Here is a 21,152-nt window from a genome sequence, read left to right as displayed (position 1 = left end):
TGCCAGTAAGGCTGAATCCCACTGTAGGTTTGGACTTGGAAGTCACATGATATACCTGGCCCAGAGCCTTATTTATAGCAGCTGTGGAGTGTGATGAAGAGTAGCAAAGACTAGCTGTGTGCTAGAGGACATGATGCAGGCAGGTCAGAAGGGGGCAGGCCTAACTAACACACTGCTGACAAGTTAATCTAGTCCTGCTCTTCATCCAACACTCCCTCCCATCCAAGGGATATGGAGCAAACTGAACCCAGGGGTAATGACAAAGACTTACATGTGTAACTCTCGCAGGAGCGACTTATTGTTGTGCTCTTTTGCCTGGAACTTTTTTGTCATACATTTCGTCCTGCCTGGGGACCCCGTCTAATGAAAACATTCTTGTTGTGCCATGTAGCAATGATGCACGGATTGAGCATAATCATCCTGGCTGATTTTAGCCTCCATAATATGTAATCATAAAGTTTGCCGTAATGTAAATATAGTATTACTTTGTTGAATTTAGAACATGTGGCTTGATCATATATGGACTCATCAGAATCAAGCAAAAAACCTGAAGGATGGCTGACCGAATGATGGCTCATACAGTATGACAGAATTATTATTATTTTTTTTATTCAATTAAACTGATCTGTCTATAAAAATTTTTAGAACAGGAAATTTTTGTAAGAAAATGCCATAAGGCTCTTTTGTGTCCATTGGCTCTGAAATAGTGACTCATAGTGTCAGTTTCAGAAAAATGCATTTCTCTTCCAGCTAAATCAGTGCTGTCATAATATCCTAGCAGTTGTTCCGTTAATTACAATAATATTAGTCCGAAAATTGTTAAAGTGTGTTTTATAATGGCTGATATATCATCATTTCATAGAAACTCTTTAAGAACATATCCTTCTTTGTGGTTTGTATACTGTTCAGTACAGGACTTATAGGAGAAGTCAACTCCTCTGTGCATTAGTGTGTTTCAGTCTGTATAAATGTGCTGTTTTATGAGATGGCCCAATCAGAGATAATGACGAGTAACTTTAAGCAAAGTAATCAACTGCGTCTGGGTGTGTGTGTTTTGTGTGTGTGTGTGTGTGGCTCCACTCAGCCTTTCTTCATTCTTTGTTTTCTGAACCTGACACTGCTCACTTCGCTGTTCTGGCGAAACACTGTGTGAGGGAACCGCAGTATCTACTGATGGAGCCATTTCTTTATTGGAAGGCGCATTGCAGCTGGCGATCTGCTGTTGTAAGCCTAAATATGAGTTGACAACTTGCATTATGCTGATGGAAAGATCAGATTTTGCTTTGTTGTTTTGTATAGAAATTGTTCTGACGTGTTTAAGTTTGCAAGTGTCCTCTTTAGAACTCTGCGTATGTCTCGTGTTTGCTCTCACTGTACATACTGTAGCCTAGATCTGTTTGTATCCTCATCCTTTGTTCATAGCACTTGTGTGTGTGTGCATGTGTGCAGTCACAGCTTGTGTAGCTCTGTGCCAGTATGTGCCACAGTGAGTGCTAGAGATTAGCGACAGCATCAAAGCAGCGAATCAGTGAAGCAGTGGTTAGAGCAATGCCTGAGTTTACTGCCCCCTAGCCTTCTGTCACTGGCCACACCTAGCGGAGAACAAAGGGAGCGGAGGCTGGCACTGACTGGAGTATCAAGAAAATGAGGGAGGAGGAGAATGGGAAGCAAAAGACAAAAGAGGAAAAACAAAGATTAAAAAATGCTGAGGATATAAAGACCTGGCATGGATAGGAGGGAGAAAGGAATGAAGGCTTAACAGGGTTTTTCCTGCTTTTTTGTCTGGTCTTTTGTTCATTAGGGTCAGATGATGTCACACACAATTTTACATATTAGTAATGCCATTCACTGCACCAGTTTTGGATGTGTGCTTCATGTAGGTAAATCTAAGAGATTTCACAACCTTGTTACCAATGCCATACCATTATAAAAGGTTAAAATGATTCAAGGCTTTCAATCTTTAGTCCTGACCTACGTAACCATATATAGAATGTTTGTCTGAATTTTGTGAAGAAGATATGTTGAAAATCCTGAACAAAATTCAACATTTTATCATCACTAAATTCCATTGTTTATACCGTATGTGTGGTGCAAGTGTGCTGTGTGTGTGTTTCCTCTTTTTTGAACAGCAGGAGTTTGAGTCAGTTTTGGTTTGTGGGCCATTTACAAGCCACATCACCATCCCATGTCCACTCAGTGGACAGGGATGGTGGGAGTTCAGAACCATAACACACTTGAATGTCTATTAAGAGTAAAGTACACATATGAGATCTGCACGTGTTTCTGGAAGGACAATGACACGGATTATCTGTCTGGTTTTCTGAATTAAGTACAGCAGAGGGAACACAGTACACCCAGAAGTAACTGAAATAAAATAAAAATCATCCAGAAATAATTTGGGTTCTCTTGCTCGGTCAAAACCAAAATGAGAGTGGACTGTAGCAAAAAACATCCAGAAATGAATGTGACACACCCTGCCTGTGAAGTAAGGGACTGTTAACTGTAACCAACACTGAAGACAGAAAAAAATGCAACTCAAAAAGACGTACATACCTGTAACGCAGAAGCATGGAGAAGATTTAGTTGGACAGCAGGATTAAAATTCCAAAGAGGAGATGGATTGCGACCAAATGAAATAAAAGACAAAAGTGGGAAAAAGAAAATCAAATCATTGTAGTTAAACAGGTTATTTTAGTCTCAGCAAAGAACATTGCAAACCTTGCGTTAAGACTTCAAGCCAGTGGGGACAAATTGTCAATAAAACAGAGTCAGGAGAGGGGAGGTGTAGAGACACACAGAAGCCATGAAGATGAGCTTGAGGTGACAAGGATCGAAAAAAGGACTCAAAAAGGAGAGGAGGAAGTGATAAGAGTGAAATTGGGGTATAAAAATGAAGCAGGTTTGTAGGGAAATACCTTGCCAATATAGAGATGGGCCAACAAGGGAGAACCTCGGGAAAGTTTTGATTGGCCCCCACTCACAAGGCGCCATTGTGCGTCTATAGTGGCTTTCTAACTGGATTTGACAGGCCTGTTTTGACTGACTCCTCGGGGAGCAATGTGTTTGAAATAGACATTTACAAGGGCATTTTGTTTCTACATCGTCCAAGAAACTGCTGTCTTTTCCTTCAGCTGCTCTCCTTTCATGCTTCATTCATAAGAGACACAGAAGGGATATTTACCCTTTAGTCACATGCAGGGGGGTTCAAACATCCGGTCCAGATTGATATTGCTATTTCTTTTTGCCATCATAAATGAAAAAGAAGGTAAATCACTGTTATATATGATGTGAAAACAAAGTTTACACATATACCATCATGCATGTTTCTGTATGCACATGAGCCAGGGGTTGATTGTGTTTCTATGTGTGTGTCAAGGCAGTATAGTTAATCCACAGGGGGCAAGCAGTGTGCAGAGTCAACACAGTGTCTGTAATGGAAGAGAAAACCAATAAGACTTTAAAGACTACAGGGGCCTCCTTTTCATCTTCCTCCACCAAACGTAGACCTCTGTCCCTCTTGTCATTTTCATTCCTCTGTTCTTCTTTTTCTGCCATTGTATCTTATCGCACTTTTTTTGTTGTTGTTGCAGTTGTATCAGTTGTCCCTCTCTCATTCTCCTCTGTAAGTGCTGAGCTGAGCTAAATGTGACCCCGGCGACTGGGTGCTTTGCTTGCTGGCTGAGGTACGATGCTGCTATCTGAGCTGAGGGGGGAGTCTAGGGGTGAGGAAAACATCATCATGTGGATGCCTCTTGAAGGTCAAGTAAATACATTAAAGGGTAAGCAAACAGAGAGGAAGCGTGGGCAGAAGCTGGTTTTTGGCAGAAGCGCATCAAAGTGGGGGTTGGGAGAGAGAGGCAGCAGGATGCAAATCTGTCATAGCAGGTGCGTAATGAAAGAAATGGTGAATGCTGTATTAAGGTTTAGTTACAGAGGAAAACTTACCTATATTAGCCTATTTCTTCTTAATAATATGGGTTAGAGATGTGCAATGACTGAAGGCAATTGGTAAACAAGATTGTAGTTATGATAAAAGTATACTCTATCTTTAGATCTCCTCCCTCTCTTCATCTTACACCCTGCTACTTTTCTCCTCCTATTTGTGAAACCCAAATCCACTCAAACGTGGCTTTGATCTGGATAATAATTTTCACCACCCCCATTCTGCCGCCCCCTCTCCCACCTCTCCCAAGCAGCCTCGGTGTGACCAGCCATGTGATAGCTGGGACCCCATCATTTCCCATTAGTGTGTGGCTTAGTGCATCTTAGTCAGCGCCTCCTACCTCGAACCCCTTGGCTTACTGTGTTGGAGGTCTGTTTACCCCGTGACTTTAAACTAATCTCCCTTCTAACTCCCAGCTAAACCTCACAACCTTCATCACCTGTCCTCCCTTCTTTCGTGGGTATAAATTATGCCAAGATAGACAACTGACATTTAAAGAAGAGTCACAGAAATACAAGTCCCACTTTCTATCACACACACTTAAAATGAAACCACAAATACTATGCTATTCAGTCATCATCCTTATTGGGCGAAGTGTTAATGCACGTTGACTTTCTGTCTATCACCTCTGCTTTGTCTTCCTAAACCCCTGTTTCACATCTCCAAAACACCACATTAGTTCAGCTCCCTCTCTCCCTCCCTTGCCATCCACCTTTCCTCACGCATGCTCTTTATCCTCACAATTACTACACTTATATAGTATGCGGCGCTTTCACTGCACATCACCACCTCATCTCTCAGTATCATACCATTAGTGGAATCTCTCTTTCATCCCTTTCAGTCCTAACATCTGTTTACACCTCTTTCTTGGTCTCTGGGAAGGCAATGACAGGTGCATCATGTCCTCTGAGATGCTTCATCGGAAGTGTTGGACACAGCATCTGTGCTGCTGCTGTTCTCCCTTTTCCTTGATTGAGTCAGAGACAGTGTAAAATCTAACTTTTTCTACATTTCTTGTGGAATGTGACGGCATATTTTTCTGCTGTGAATGTAAATTAGCTAAAACTTTCTGCATGAGTTAATCATTGCAGCACTAATTAATTTTTTTTCTGATGGCTGTAATGTCGTCAGAGACGCTGTGGTAATGGTTCAGCACAGTGCATGAAAACAGCAGAGATACAGATAGGAAAGATGTAGTGATAAAGACAGAAAAGGCCCTTCAATTAATCAGAGTCACTGCAGTCTCATTATTTCTTTCTTTCAAACTAAAGTCTCTATGTGGAAACAATTCATCTTTAAATTAATCTTCATTCCAGCTTATCTCTACGACTTTGCCTCTGTTCAAGCAATTAAGATTTTCAGTTTCCCAACATTCAGATAAAGCAAAACTGTCTAAGCATTCAACATACATTACCTGTGGTGTGTTTTTATAGTTTTTTATTGGAGACAATGGAGCGATCAGTAGCTCAGGCCCTCTCTGCCCAGTTCATGTCTGCAGTGTTTGTGTTTGTAGCTACTACTGTGCTGTACAGAGCTTGCAGAGGGTCTTTGTGTTGAGAAGTCATTTCCCAGTGTGCTGACTGATGAAGTGCGGACGTGCAGCTGATTTAAGACTTCTTTCCACACATCTGTAGGTGTGCAAGGCTAACCCCCTTCACCGCCTCCTTTTTTTTCCTCTCACATTCTCTCTCTTTCCCCTTTTCTTCATCCCTGCCTGATTTTCTCCCCACAGGAGTTGGCTGTGTCTCTGACCCCAGGGCTGCATCATGCCTAGCCAACCTGTTTTTCTTGGAAATTCCTGTTGGCTGAGCTAGCCGTGGAGGATGAGATGATAATGGGGAGGGAAGACTGCACACGTGTGTTACCCCTGTGCACATGAATGTGTCTTTAATGGATGCTCTACATCACTGACAACCTGGTTTACCAAATGGGTTTTGGGTTTTATGAGGCCTCTGTTGCTCGCTTTAATCTGATAGGTTCCCTGCTGTTTGGCTGAGCCATCACTGTCCACACTGACTGTCTTTTGTTTGTATGGGAATCAGAGGAACAGAGAAACAAATGAGAGAGAAAGTTGCTGGCCCAAGGGAACAATTAACTTTAATCCTTTATCAGAAAACTGATGAGAGCAGATGAAAAGCGTGAGGACCGAATAAAGGAAAAACGAAAGAGAAAGACAAAGATGATTTAAGCAGCTAAAATGGCTTTAGACAGAACAGTTTATCCCGAGAATAACTTGGCTGCCACTTCTAAGCACGGTAAAAATTCTAGGTATCAAGGTTCTTTGGTCCCACACGAACTGTGCTTTAACAGGTGCTTTAGGAATCAGGACTGTGTTTCTCACCACTTCCTCATATTCACCTCACATGTGCAGAGTCAGGAAATTAATTTAACAAGGATAAGCTAGTTTTTCACCCCCTTAGGCTGTGTATGAATATGTAATCGCAACGTCTCATATTCTCACCACACACATACACATGGAGGCTGTTTGTGTCTCTGTGGGTCAATTAAACAGAACTTAGTTATACTGTAAGTACGTGAGTATGTGTGTGTTTGTGTGTGTGTGTGTGTGTGAGTATGTGTGTGTGGGTGTCTATATCAAACACAAGGGTTTGGCTCCTGAACCTTCAGCAGAATAAAGTTAATCAATAGAATTCATTAAGATGTAATTGCTTTGACAGCAAGCTGACCATTCAGCAGTTTGTGTGTCCGTATGAGTGCATAGTTTGCAAGAGTGTGTTTGTTTGTGTGTGTGTGTGTGTGTGTGTGTGTGTGTGTAGGGGCAGGGGGTGATGAGAATAATGTGTTTTAACACACCATGTGTAGTAGCTGGAGTTTGTGATCTTCAGGGTTTTGCATGGGACCCAAGTATTTTAACCTTCTCAACATTAAATTTGCTAACTGTGTTAAGTTTCATCTTGCCGTCGACCCTAATGCTAATTAGCTTTAACGCAGACAGAAGAATATCTTAATGTTTCTCTCAACAGTCACAGAGTGGGTGACCCATCTGTGTCTGTGGTTCAGGCACAGGTCAATGAGAGGCTAATCCAGTTATCAAGGCTGCCTGTTACTTCTAACTGCGCAATCAACTTATCTCCATTGTCAGTCAGAGGTCCAACATTAGCAGCCATTATGCTTTGCTGCTTGTTGTTCGACACTTATCGTGCACATGACTACAGAAAATGCACAAGGTGAAGGCCACATATCACATACACATGAATGCACATGAGTTTTGGTTAATTAATACTGTTAGCTGGAGAGGAGCTTTTCTACCAGTAACAGATGTCTGTGTTCAATCAGAATACAAAAATCTGTAAGGTAGGGCTGGGCGGTATATTGGTATAATGAGGTATACCGATGTAATTTCAAAAGAGATTAAAATTAGACAATACCGTTTATACTGATATAGTTTGATGTTGAGTTAACTAATATGTTTTGTAAATCCTGCCAGCGTTTGCTGCTCTCTCCCTCACCGCGCAGCCCCGTCCCTCTGTCTGCGTCTGCAGCCGTCTACTCACAAAGTCTCTAATTACATGGAGAGAGAGACAGTGTCGTGCCGATAAGTGATCGCCCGCCGAAAACTTTGTTTGGTAGGCCTATGTCTATGTTTATATTTGGAAAACGGACTGTAGCCTATAATTAACACGACTCACTGCCGACTTAGATATAAAATGAAGACAATTCTGCAATTATCCTTACAACATTATTTTACTTGCTGTGTAGGCCTACCAACCAATCCAGTCGTTTTTACCTGTTAAAACACCTTTAAATGGCCAATACAACTCATAAAATGCAGTATTTCACTTGCTAGAAAGTGATTGAAGTCTCTTCTTATTGACTGAAAGGTTATTTCTGCCCTGAAATTAGTTGATTTCATTCAGAAGAGTTATATTTGACAAATTATAGCTCACCTAGTAATTTTTACCTCTTAAAATACCTTTAAATGGCCGATACAACTCATAAAATGCAGTATTTCACTTGCCAGAAAGTGACTGAAGAGACTGGGCGATACAGCTCCAGCAGACGGCAATCAGTTTTCGGCGGACGATCGCACGACACCGGTCAACACTGCTGAAGACCAGGCTTGTCAAAAACAACGGTTCAGTCAGTGTTTCCTACACATACACTTCACTTCGTCGGGCCGCCCAGGTATATTTGGAGACACTTTGTAGTATTTTTCAGAAAAACACAGAGTCATTACGTTACAAGTCGCAGCACGGTGGATATTTTACAAGCACAGACCAGGTAAAGCGACAGTGAACACAATAGTGCAGATGTAATCCGTTAACTACCACGTTGGTTTTGTTTTGAAAGGCTAACATGCGGCGCAGTTGCTGCTGTGAATGGAATTGCGGAAGGATAAAGTCCAGAAGACATGTTTTTTTTTCTGACTTTATAACGTAGCCTACGACTGATGGAGTACAACAGTACCCGGATATGACTTTTGGTTCATATCAAACAGCCCTACCGTAAGGGAACAACAATACTGAGGCATCAACAGCAGCAGAGAAGAGCACCTTCAGCAAATATAAATGTTTATACTGTGGCTGCAGCAACAGAACACACAGTTCTATTCCACAGCATTTCCCAAAAGCTGATTGTTTGCGATACTACTTGATTAGCTGATCGTTTCCAAGTTCCAAGCCGGGCTGGGATCGCCTTGCTTTCAGTACTGTGTGACAACTTTTCATTTTATCCAGCCAAATGTTTTGAAATCTTTTTATAAATGGTTGTTAAAGTTTCATAGATGGTATCCAGGCCTTCATTTTAATGAAGCATGAACATCACAAGAAACATGGAACATCATTTTAAACTTGCCGGCATGTTTCCAACCTGTCCACCAATTTAATTAGCTTATTTAAATATCTTATATATTTAATTAACATATGTTTTTAGTGTCAACCTGCCTTTTTTCCTTTTATGGGATCTGTGAGGAACATAGAGAGTAAGCTATTACAGCAGCTGTCATATACAGGCCTGTTAGTGGTTTACCTCTTTATCCTGACCTTGGTTTCACCCCAGTTTATAAAACAATCACTTTTAAAATGCCATACAGTGCATAGAGATGTGGCTGCTTTGATACACAAACACTATAGGATTACAGATCCACATTATTATATTTTATAATTTAAAGTTTGAAGTGTGCAGAAACACACACGCACACAAACACACAACCCTCTGGTTTAGAGCTGCTGTGCCTCTCTGCAGTCAACAACTATCAGAGTAACCCAACACCAGATGTAAGCTCAAAGCTCAGGGGGTGCTCCTGCTATCTTTTACTATTGTCACTTTCCTGAGGTGGAGGTCACTAACTGCCTGAACTCAGTCAGAATAAGGGAAAGAAGATGGACATGGAAAATGTACAGACGTAGACGAGGGATTTAGTTGTAAAAAGAAGAAACGGACAGAGCAAAGAAAATGCACATCCACACAGCTGGTTAAATCTGTTCTGTGTGCTGATCCACCATTTAAAAAAAACAACGATCAAGTTAGATTAACCTGGCTGAACCCTGGAGTTTCATCACACAGTTTTTGTTTTTTTTTATTCCCTGTTCAATGCTGTCACACTTTTTCCTTTTGTACAAAGATAACAGGTGTTACTCCTTCCTATTTTGTCAGTGACACATTCATGCACCGTCATGGGTGACCTGTTACACACACACACACACACACACACACACACACACATACTGACTCATCTCTAGGGGGCAAGGTTAGAGAGGCGCAGCTGGAAGTTTGGCTGACCTTTGAGCTTTAAGACTCACATTGATTTGATCACACAGACACACACATATGCACAGAGACACAGTGTTGTAATGACCCTCATCCCTGAAACTAATATTGTCAGATGAGTACTGGCTCTTTGTATGACCATTTCTGGGAGGCAGAAAAAGGTGGTTTAGTCTGTCCCCAATAAATCCTAGCTTACTTAAAATGATAAACACACTCTGCCTTATTAGTGTGAACCTCCCACATAGCTGTGTGTTGGTTTACAGATTGAGAAATAAAATGACACTGAAACATAAATGTTTATATGGAGAAAATCAGGCTTCAACTATCTAAAAAAAGCCTGCTGCTCCAAAGAGGGGGACTTGGTTTCAATCAGATTTACTACATAAACCCATGATTTAGTTTGAATTGGAAACATGTCAGTGTAGAATCCTTTAACTCAAGTTTGGCTAGATTTATTGTAGTCTTAGCCCCTGGGCAGAGATAGTAATAGGTAAATAATGTAATAAATCTTTGAGTTAAAGGCTTCCATCTGGCAACTTACGACAATGCCGTAACCACTACAGTGCCACAGGCGTAAGATATAAGGAATCATTGTGGCAGTGACAAATGGTTTTTGGAGTTTACCTCTGTGTTTGTACAAGGTCAGCCATTTTTATTTGCCATGTTTTGAGCTTTTGGTGGAAAGTGGGGAGTGGTAGAGAGATGTTTGTGGCTTTTCAGTGACTCATGTTTGGGTTCTCTACTCAAACAAGTCTGCACCTCATGTCCCAAGACAGTTCTTTGTATTGTGGCCAGTCTCAATTGATACATCCAAAAAGTCCCAAGCTGCCTTGATGTTGATCTTGACGGCAAGTTATATTTACAAAAATCATTAAAAAAACTAATTTAATGTTTCACATTAGACAAAACTCTTTAAATGTGAAAATCAAAACCTTCAGCAACTGTTATTCGTTTTTACTTAGGCTTACAAGTTGCTTGGAATCATTAATGTGGACAGCAAAGGTAAACACTTTGATCATATCATCACAATATTATCTCACTAAAAGTCAACAAATGATAATATTGAATTATGGCCCAGCCACAATTAGGTTATCTAAATGGTGATGATAATGTGCCATTGTGGCTTCTGATGTACCTGTCCCAACCAATACTCAGCATTATTTGGCTGAAGTCTGGTGTTAATTTATTTTCATCCATTGTCCTTAGTGTTAGAGCTCACTGTTGACACAGTGACAGAGGAGGCCATGATAAGACTGTCCCATGGCCTCAGGGATCACATCTAGGAAGCGTGACTAATGGGTGGAGGTCTACAGAGGCTTAGAAACACTATTTTGGTTTAGTGGAGTGAAGCCGTGCAATCAACAGGGATAAGCCTGAACCTTTGTGTAGCACGTTTAGAAGGTATTATGTGTATCTCTATTTGCGTATCAACTTGAACCATGTTACTGAGAGTGCAGGAGTTTTCCCGCTGGCCTCAGATTGGAAAACTTTGTCTAAACATCTCAGACTAATATAGTGATGGTGGTAATAATGTTTATTTTAAGACTGTAAAACATCATCTTTATCAGAAGAAAATGCACCCACAGAATGTAAACATGAAGATAACATATGTTTTTCTCAGCAGCACGTAACTGATTTACTACCAGTTCAAAGCTGACCTTTTTCAAACATTGTCTCCTCTTTGATAAGACCTTGGAATATTTGCTGATGACAGAATAATATTTAGAATATTTTAGATATCTGGAGGAAGTTGACATTGACTTTCACCACTCCTTCAGCAGCTGTCCTCATGATAGATTGTTCAAATCATGCCTATTGATCTCCTCTTTTGTGTGATTTTTGCTCTGACAGATGGACTAATCTATACCCATAATCAGAACTACTCACTGTGTCTGCCCACAAAACACTCACACACAGAGTATCATAATACAACATATGCCAATTTGCAGAACCCACAAATTGAAAAATTAGATAATAGAGTGGATTCTTGTGTTTCAGTTTGAACCATTTTCTAAAATCCCATCTTCTTCCCTTTCTCCCCCTCCCTCTCTTTCCATGCAGACATGCTTTGAACATAAAATAAAAATTAGAAACAATAACCGTCAACAATATGCTAACCCTCAAATTCCAAGTGCCCGCTCCCAATGATATAATCTTAACAGTGGTCATAGAGTCACACACTCCTCAAAGAGAAAATAAAAATCCTGCGGTGTCCCAGTGGAGGAAAAAAACAAAACAGATTCCACACTCTCTCAATCTCTTTGTCATGTTTGTATTGGATAAACCACCAAAATGCCCAAAATGTATATATACACACAGATGTCTGCTCCCAGTCTGGGAGAAATGCTGCAACAGAAACACAGATGCATCCTCCTAAACACATACTGCTGTTTTAGCTAGTTAGAGGATTTGAAATTACCCAGACTGGTGTCCCCGAGGCAACCGGGGGCCACTCACTCTCAGTCATTCGTCCTCTCATTCATCCGAAAACCCAACAGCTCAGACTGTCTGAGACAGCACTCCCCTGTTTGAGGTCCATCTCCAGTTGGTCTTTGTGCTCTCTCACTCCTTAATTACTGTTTTCTCTTCATCTCTGGAGCAAAATTACAACTGGAAGACAATAAGTGGCAATCATCGCCCACTTTATATGACATACCTCACTGCGTAAATCAAAGATGATGACCTAGAGAAAACTTTGTGTTCTGTTCTGTTTCTGTTCTCTCTGTTTTGGCTGCTTTTTGCTTCACTTTTGCAGTATTTTGCTATTTTCAGAATACATAAAACAGAACAGTTGCACTACTCATCAACAATGTAACAGCTCTGAGCCTCATTAAGCTCTCAAATGTCGGAATTTGATTGCAGACCAAGGATCACTTGCAAGTTGATTGTTGGTTTCCCTAATTATGCTTTAAAAAACAACTCTGCTTCTCAACTGATGTTGAAGAGTATTTATTATGGGCCATATTGCTTCTATATTGTGCAGACTTAAGTTCATTTAATGACCATTTTTATTCATTTCTGTGGGTGGTGAATGTGCACTTTCACCCTCCAACTTTGACACCTGACCTCAAGCCCCTCATTAGCCTCCCTGTTAGCAGATAGCGACAATAAAATCCCCAGTATTTCACAGGTATGCAGATCTGTTGCTGGCAGCTGCTACGCCAGCCAGGGTGAGTTTTGCTGAGGCCTTGGACACAGGCAGAGAGGCAGGGATTAAACGTTTATAAATATTTAACAGTAAGTAAAAAATAGAGCTGATATTTGTGCTGATTAGGCCAGCTGTCAGTCAGGGCCCACAGGATTCACTTTGGAAGGCGGAGGAGGCAAAGGAGGCACTGACACACATAGTACAGTAGACCGGCACACACAGAGTTGCACACGGGTTAAGAGTTGCCACATTACAGGGTCTTGGTCAAGATAGGATCAGTACCATCTATATCCCCTGAGTCTCTTATCACTCTTCAGAGTCCAGTAAAATTATGTCATCCCTCATTGTGTTCCTCTATCCCTTTGTCCATCCCTTTAACTAGCTTTTTTTATCTCCCTCTGACCTTACTTTTAACCTCCATTCACAGTCGGCTCCCCCTCCTTTCTTCCTCTACCTGTTTCTGAAAAGATATGACAGCTTGGTCTTGATCTATAGAGCTTATGGTGAGAGACCTTGAATAATTGCTGGGTTGCAGTGCTGGAGATTTCTAGTTTAGAACAGATTGCACCACTGAGGATTTCCTATTCTACGTACACATTTAAATCTAATGGATTTTTCTGGGTGTGTCTGGAAGGTAAAACTTAGCAGGCTCATAATAACTAAAAAAAACAAAAACAGAACAGACTTGTGAATATGCCTGAACAACTGCTCCTGTGTCCTTTTACATGAGATGCAGCCCAAAGATAAACTCGCTAACACACACCACATGTCTGCATGTTAGAGGGCTAAAGCTGTAACACTATGGTATAGTTTACTGTTTAGCTTTGAATGTGAAACATCTACAAATATGTCCTGCTGTGTTTGCACGCAAGTACAAAAACGCACATTTGTGGGACTCAGAAAGAGGCAGAGTGGCCATCATCCCTTATTATGTTCATTAATAATATTAGCATTCTTTCTTCCAAATATAGAAGTCAATCTTTCTCGCTCCGTCTCTTTCACCGCCCTCCCCTTCTCTTCCCTTCACTGGTTTGATGTTCCTAATCATTTCCAGACGTGAACTCCACATGAAAGACAACAAGCACTTGCCGTAATAGGGTGCTGAAAGTACGAGTGAGAGAGAGGACAGAAAAGAGGGGAGACGCTAAAAAAGAAAGGGGAGGTCAAGGGAGGAATGGAGATTGAATGAGAAGCACGATGAAGCCTCAGTCCTCCTCGTTCCCATTTCAAGGTCTCATGTTATCATTAGACCTGCCTTTTGTTCCTTTGCCAAACTATTTCCCCCTCACCGCTCTCCCACCTTCCCCTCCCTTCTCTCCTTCCCTGCCATATATCTTAATTGTACCCATAGTGCCTTAACTCATTGGCAACAGAAAGGCAGAAATTGATTTGGAGATTTGAGAATGCCTAATATGAGGAATGCAGCTCACTGGAGAGCAAAGGAATGTGTCAGTGGAAAAAGAGCAACAAAGTTAAGTGAATGTTTTAGCTCTATCCGACACTCCAACACAGTTATTGCCTTTAAATCCAGACTCCTACTTCAGTTTGTTGTAAATTACTTCAGCTTGTGTGCAATTATCCAACAATGATGCATTCAGCTCACAAGCTCCAGGTCCATCATGCTCTTTTATGGCCATCGCTGCTGCTTTAAAGGATCATTCCAGTTTATTACAGCTTGGATCTAATTTTCATTCGTTTCTGTGATAACTTCGATAATAATAAGATCGCGCTACTCCTCACATCCCTAAAAATAAGGTAGATGGGGAAAGAAACATGAGCAGTCATGGTAAACTGTCAACCAGGTTTTCAACAAACTCCAAGATGTAGCAAACGTGAAACAAAATGAAGGCAAAAACAGTACTGTCTAAAATTACCAAAATTATGATTTAAATGAAATATCTGATTATAGAACAAGAGTCAATGCTAGTTCAACCATAGGGTACAGTGTCATTATAACCCTATAACAAATACAAATGATGGTTAAAATAAGAACAAAGCTGTAATAAATCGTAATTACCCTTTAAGTCTGCATTTGCTGGGATAACATTCACATTAATATGAGTCTTCTTCTTGGCCTATTTCACCTCTTAGATGATGATTGCTTTATAAACATCTAGGCCTGGCACCAGTCAGAGAAAGAGTAGATTAGATTGGGACAGATATCAGTGTTGTACAGGTTTTACTATGAAAGCGTATAGAATCTCTCTCTCCCTCTCTTTCATGAGAAGCTATAAAAGTCCAGAGCCGCAGCAGAACTGCAGCTGCGTCCGAGAAGCCGTGCGCTGACTCCCTCTGACACTAACTGATGTTTTACAGAGACAAACTGCAGAGAACAGCAGGATCCACCTGGACCAGCGCCCACATCTGGAGAAGATGAGAATAGAGGAGAGAAGGGATACAGTCATGGGTATAATGAGAGAAGGGCAGAAAGGGTAGGGGGGGAACAAGGAAAAAAAAGACATAATCCAGACAAAAAAAAAAACATAATCCAGAGGTTTTGGGATTCGCCTACTGGTATCATTAAACTCTGCCTGTCAACTGGCACCACATCACAAAAAGGAGACCACTCCCTCTCTGCAGCATTACATACCACTGACAGATAACTCTGGGTGACGTGTTAGCATTGAGTTTCAGAAAGGAAAAGGTTAGGTGTGTGTCTGAGGTCTAAGTGGACCTCTGGAGAGCCATCCACTCAGTTATCTGCAGAAGGAGAACAAGGGTGACAGTAAGAGCACATGATAGAGAAAGGAGAAGTGGAAAGGTAGGAGAGACCAAGAGACAGAAAAAGAGAGTGGTTGTGAAGAAGACTGAGGCAAATGAATGATGAGATCTGGATCTTTGCTAATGCTCCAGTGAGTGATCGCTCCTCTACTCTCCCAGCCAGGGATGAATGGCTCTCTATGGACAAAAAGCTCCAGGCCTGAGTCCTGGCTGAATCCGATACTCGGCACGCTCTTCCTGACTGTTTTTCACATAGTCCTTACCGGGCTGACGTGTGCTGTGTGAGACTTAGGCTGTGACAGATATATAGTAGCCGGTCAATGAACTACACAACAGGTAAATCAAAGAAAATCTTAAGCTAAGAGCATGCAGGATGAATTTATGTTTCATGTATTACAAGTTCAGATGGTTGGCAGATGGTTAACTGAAGCAGTGCATTTTAAGTCAGTTTGGGGTTTGATGATATTACCACTGATAAATACTCTGAAAGGCCAGTACATATCCACAGAGTCAAACAGGAAGCTACATGGCTGGTACGTCAGATAATGCATATTAGAAGTGGTTATCAACTTTAAAGGTTTCGTCTGCAGGTCAGTTATCATTAACATGTAAGACATGTAAAAGGCTGAAAAACAGGTTGACGTTCTCCTTTCTGACAACATAGTTCCATAGTTTTTGTTACTAATTTGAATACTCACATATAAAAGATTTTTTATTGAGGAGTTTAAAATGGATCATAACAAACTGAGATGGATGTGACCTCGTTTTTCATACTTTTAGTTAATTGTACTGGATGGAATATAGCAATGCTATCATTTTTGTAACCTTAAACAGTGTGTCTCCTTTTGTTTTTGTTACTATTCCCTGCTGTGCATATTTACCAAATGCTTTCTCCACACTCCTCTGTATTTCTTGACATCAGGTGGGATATCAGAGCTCCCACAAAAAAGAACCACTTTGGTGTTTTTGCACGTTTAAGCTCATTAACCACAATTTGTGTATACTTAACATTGCACTGCAGACCATTTTCCAAAGTGAACCACAGGCATTCACCACCTTCCAGACAGGCATTAGTTTCAGTTCATGCCAATAATGTATGAAAATCTACTTGCAAAACCACCATTATGGCCCTTTAATATAATAATGACCACCATAGGATGTGAATGTTTTTTTTTTCTCAACTGCAGCTCATATCTGTAAATGGCAATGCTGCATGAATCAAAACTGGCACAATAAAACAACGTGTCTTGCTCTAGAGCATTACAAAAACACAGGGACAAAAGTATTGACCTTTCAGTTAAACAATACAGCCACATCCAAACATCTGTGTAAATGTGGAAGATCCATACAGTGTTGTAACCACAAATATCATGGGAGACAAGTACTACGGAGCAAATACATAAGTGCAAGACAGATTTAGATGTTGAAAGGTACGGGCTGCTGTCTGTCTATGTGTTGCTATGTAGTTGTATGTTTATCACCACGGGATACCTCCGGAGAATATGATGAGGAATAGGTGTGCAGAGCCGAGGTTGGATGGCTGGTCATGGATCAGAAAACAGGCTCTGGCGTGGGCGGAATTCCTCCCTGGCAAAAACCCATGTCTGGGCTACCAGATCATTTGATTTAAGAAGACATGTTGAGTGTGTGTGTTTACTAGATTACCTTATTGGCTTTATAACTGTGCTACTTTTTTTGTCAAGATAAGTGCTGTGAATGCAGGATAAAGCAAACAAATTTTTGGTATCGAGTCGACATGTCAGTTGGATTCAACCTTCTGGCCTGTACACTAAACTGAGCATTGGTGCTGTGCTTTCAGATGGATTGACAGGAGGGAAATGCACTGATGACAGAGTTGATCCTCACAAGCTCCTGTTCTTTCAGGAGGGTTGATATGATTTTCTTCTGCTGCACATTTCAAACTCTTGTGCTTTGACAAGATTGTCATGTATTCCAGCCTTGGATGTTTGTCTCTGTCTCAGTTTGGTCCTTCTGCATTCTTTCCTATGCTCTACAAAGGCATTTCAAGTGTGGAACCATATAACCACTGTTCTTCATGTAGTATGTTGCAGTAAAAAACTGAAATCATTACATCTTTTTTTATAGCTCCCAAGGTTTCCATGAAAGTGTTGCAGATGCATTTTCCTAGTACAACCCTGTGTTTGTGTTGCATATTTTTTTCGAGCATGAAGAATCCATACCATATTGCTGAGGGTTTTAAAATTTTAGAGTGTGTGGAGAATCAATGTTCTGCTCTTCTTCTTATTCCCGGCCTCTATGCAAGTCCTTTCCAGTCCAAGTCTCCATTCAAAACTACTTCGAAGCATATTTATGTGTACTGTGCCCAACCCTTGCGTTTCATATAAGTCTAACAAACACAGATGAATTCCTGTGCTGCTTTATGCAGTGTAGAACGCCCTTTCCCTCGTCTTTGTTTGTGATCTACAGACTTATTGGAGTAAAGATAGAGGTGACGATGAAGTCACCCTATGACCAGACGTGTGGTCATGGGTGTTTAATTAGATTTAGTAAAAAGGATGGGGTCATCATATACGTGAATGTCTGTGTGTGTGTGTGTGTGTGAGAGAGTTTGTACACGTTCTCATCACCACAGGTGGCTAATCCATCACAGACAGTCAGAAATATATGAAGAACAACCAGACATGAGCCTAGATCCCAAATGACATTGTTAGTCTCAACACTGTGCTTTCTAGGAAGTCCCAGCAATGATCTAAAATACCCAACTGTAAACACTGACCAAAGGAGACGAGGTACAGCGTGACCCCTCAAAAACCACGGCAATACTAAGACTAAAAACCCCAAAGAAGCTGTTCTAATATTCCCATATTTTAATATCCTTTAGGAAAAACAGTATGAGTCCAGGTGGTGGTGTTCCTGACTGTCTATAGCCAGTAGGTAAGTGTAATGGTGAAGACATGTGTTGGTGGGACAGAAGGAAGGTCGTTGCCGGATGTCTGCTGTGGTGGTCCTGTGCTCTGTGGGGTTCAGGGCCAGGGCAAATTCAGATGTAGGATTCAGATGTATGACGAAATCATCAAGCATCTCAGCATGAGACTTTTCAATTTTACCCCTTCTTTTGAGAAGTTAATCGGGATTGAAAACACATTAACATCTATGTGCATCTATAGAAAGCAGACTTATATGCGCTTTAAACTGTATGAGAGTATTATGACAGAATATTGGGCCCACTACTGAAAAAAGACAAAAAAAATGAGATTTTGAAATGAATGTAATAATACCCAAATGGTAAAATGTCAGAATATTTCAGCTGTTTTCCTCAATAAAGTTTATTCTCCACATATTAAGGCTTATATTACCACTAATTCTTGAAATAATACAACTTTTTCTCATGATATTACGTCTGCAAACATACAAGTAAACATCATACTCAGACATGTGACATATACTCCCAACTTGTGTTTATTGTCCTACCTATCTTTCTAATTGTAATGATCTTTGTATTCAGTTGTACACAGTAGAATATCCTTCCTTAGTCAGAAAGATTTTAAACAGTATTCACACAGAAACAAAACTGAAACTACTGTCAGAGAAAAACTCTTCATATTTGTTACTGTCACTTTATGGGAAGAGACTGTATGACAAAGAGAGAGTGATGTCATGGATTCTCCTGGATCTTGGCTTGCCTTCAAGGCTTCTAGATCTGAGGGTGAATGCTATTTTTAATAAGCACCATAAATGCCACCAAACAATGTTATGGACCAGTGTAAAACTTCAGTCAGAGGCAGGACCCTAGAGCACAGAGGACATTTCCCTTTTGTGTTTTGCAAGGAAATCTTTGTTGTATTATGGGATTTTTGAGTGTTTTAATAGATTTAGTGTGTGTGTGTCTGCAGTGGAAAGTAGGATGTTAGTTATATGAGACACGTGAGGTCAAAGGTTGGGTTAAGACCTTTGTCTGTTCCGTGTCTTGGTGTAAACAGTTTGAAGACCTTTGTAGGAGAAATATGCAGTGAAGATAAAGGTATGAGCTGCGTGTTTAAGTGGCTCTACCAGTCAGTCAGTCTGTATCTTTATTAAATGCCAGCTGAAAACGAGTATGTGTCACTTGACCTTCTAACCTTCCTTGAAGTTGTCTCTTTTGACCCATGAACCAAACTCACAACCTCTGTCAAAACTCTCCCCTCCTCTCCTCTCCTGTCTTTTACCAAAGGTTACCTGTCAGTTTCCCCCATATGGATCCATGGTTACACCGCACCACCTGTCCCTTTGCCAGTTTTTCAAACACACCACGGGGGAGATCTATCCGTTGTTTTTACACGCAGTATATCAGTGATCTATAAAAGTGAATTGCTCTCACAGATGCTCGGTTTTTATAGTACTCTGGAAATCATAACAAGTAGTGCTATATGGTGTGTGATATTTGGACAAGTGCAGATGTATGGTCCTGTGAGGTGACTGTATTATGGGACATTACTGTGCTAACAGAAAGGCCCTTAGCTCGTATATAATACTTACGACACGTGTAGGCTTTCTTTCACGTAGACTTCAGGACCTGTGTATTGGTGTGAGGCTTTTTGAAATCCTTATGTCCCACGGGCTTTTTGCCACCAGTGGACGATCCATGTCTTACCTCATGTCTCTTTTCCCTCAGGTGTCAGCCACAGATGAGGATCGTGGTTCCTTTGGTGCTATATCCTACACCCTGGGTTCTGGCTCTGGAAGCGCAGTACCAACCCACTTTACCATAGACAAGGAGACTGGCCAGCTTTGCACCCGCACAGCTCTAGACCGGGATGAGGGACTGGACAAGTTTGACTTGACAGTCACTGCAACGGATGGCGTAAGAACACTCTTACATTTAATTTGTAATTTCGGATTTTTACAGATTAAAGAAGTGAGATATAACGTGTTTATTAGTAAGCTTTAGATGTACTGGTAGGTGAATTATGTTACTAGCTATTTCCAGTCTTTGTGCTAAGCTAAGCTAACTGGCTCATGGTTGTAGCTTAATTTTTACCATACAGACATGCGAATGGTATAGATCTTCTCATCCAGCTCAACCCAACACATAAGTGTATTTCCCATCTTATGTGCAATTAAAAATTAAAGATTAAGTATGACTGAAATAGACTTCTGAGGGGGACCAAAACATCTAATTAGACTAAAGTCGAAGTTCAAGTTCATTGTGTTGCTCTGTGACCACTTACTTGCTGAGTTTGTAATTCTCCTTCTGATCAAAGCTTCTAGCTAAAGGCAAATTAATTTATGTATACAGCTGCATTCAAATAAATCTGATCAAAGGGACATTCCGGACATGTTTGAAGAAGACAGCGTCCTGTCTGGCAAAGCAATCAGGGCAAACAGAGAGGGGATGGGGGGTGGGGTAAAGAAGTAGTAAAACAGATCAATTTAAAGTTGAAAAAAAGCTTTTAGTGTAGGATAGTATTTAAGTTAAATGTGATGCCTTACCTGACCATATTTACACACTCCTTGCTCTACCATCTTCCCAGCAGACCCATGCACATTTAAAGTATCAATTAATCACATTGGATGCACATAAATGGGCATTAAAACTCCACAAGACGCAATAAAGCATTCATTCTCTTGCGTATACTTGGTTTACATCAA

General features: G+C 40.8%; 1 protein-coding gene across 1 annotated transcript in view; it reads left to right on the top strand.

Annotated features, from left to right (window-relative positions):
* dchs1b (dachsous cadherin-related 1b) overlaps positions 1-21,152 on the top strand; it is an 85,065-nt gene that overhangs the window by 42,769 nt on the left and 21,144 nt on the right. Inside the window, exon 5 of the mRNA XM_046039846.1 lies at positions 20,176-20,364. Coding sequence (XP_045895802.1) covers positions 20,176-20,364 — 189 coding nt within the window. The remainder of the gene's footprint in view (positions 1-20,175; positions 20,365-21,152) is intronic.

This window comes from Micropterus dolomieu, linkage group LG23 (genome assembly GCF_021292245.1).
Source record: "Micropterus dolomieu isolate WLL.071019.BEF.003 ecotype Adirondacks linkage group LG23, ASM2129224v1, whole genome shotgun sequence".
NCBI classification, from domain to species: Eukaryota; Metazoa; Chordata; class Actinopteri; order Centrarchiformes; family Centrarchidae; genus Micropterus; species Micropterus dolomieu.
The sequence above is the reverse complement of the archived record's forward strand: the minus strand, read 5'-3'. Positions and strand labels throughout refer to the sequence as shown.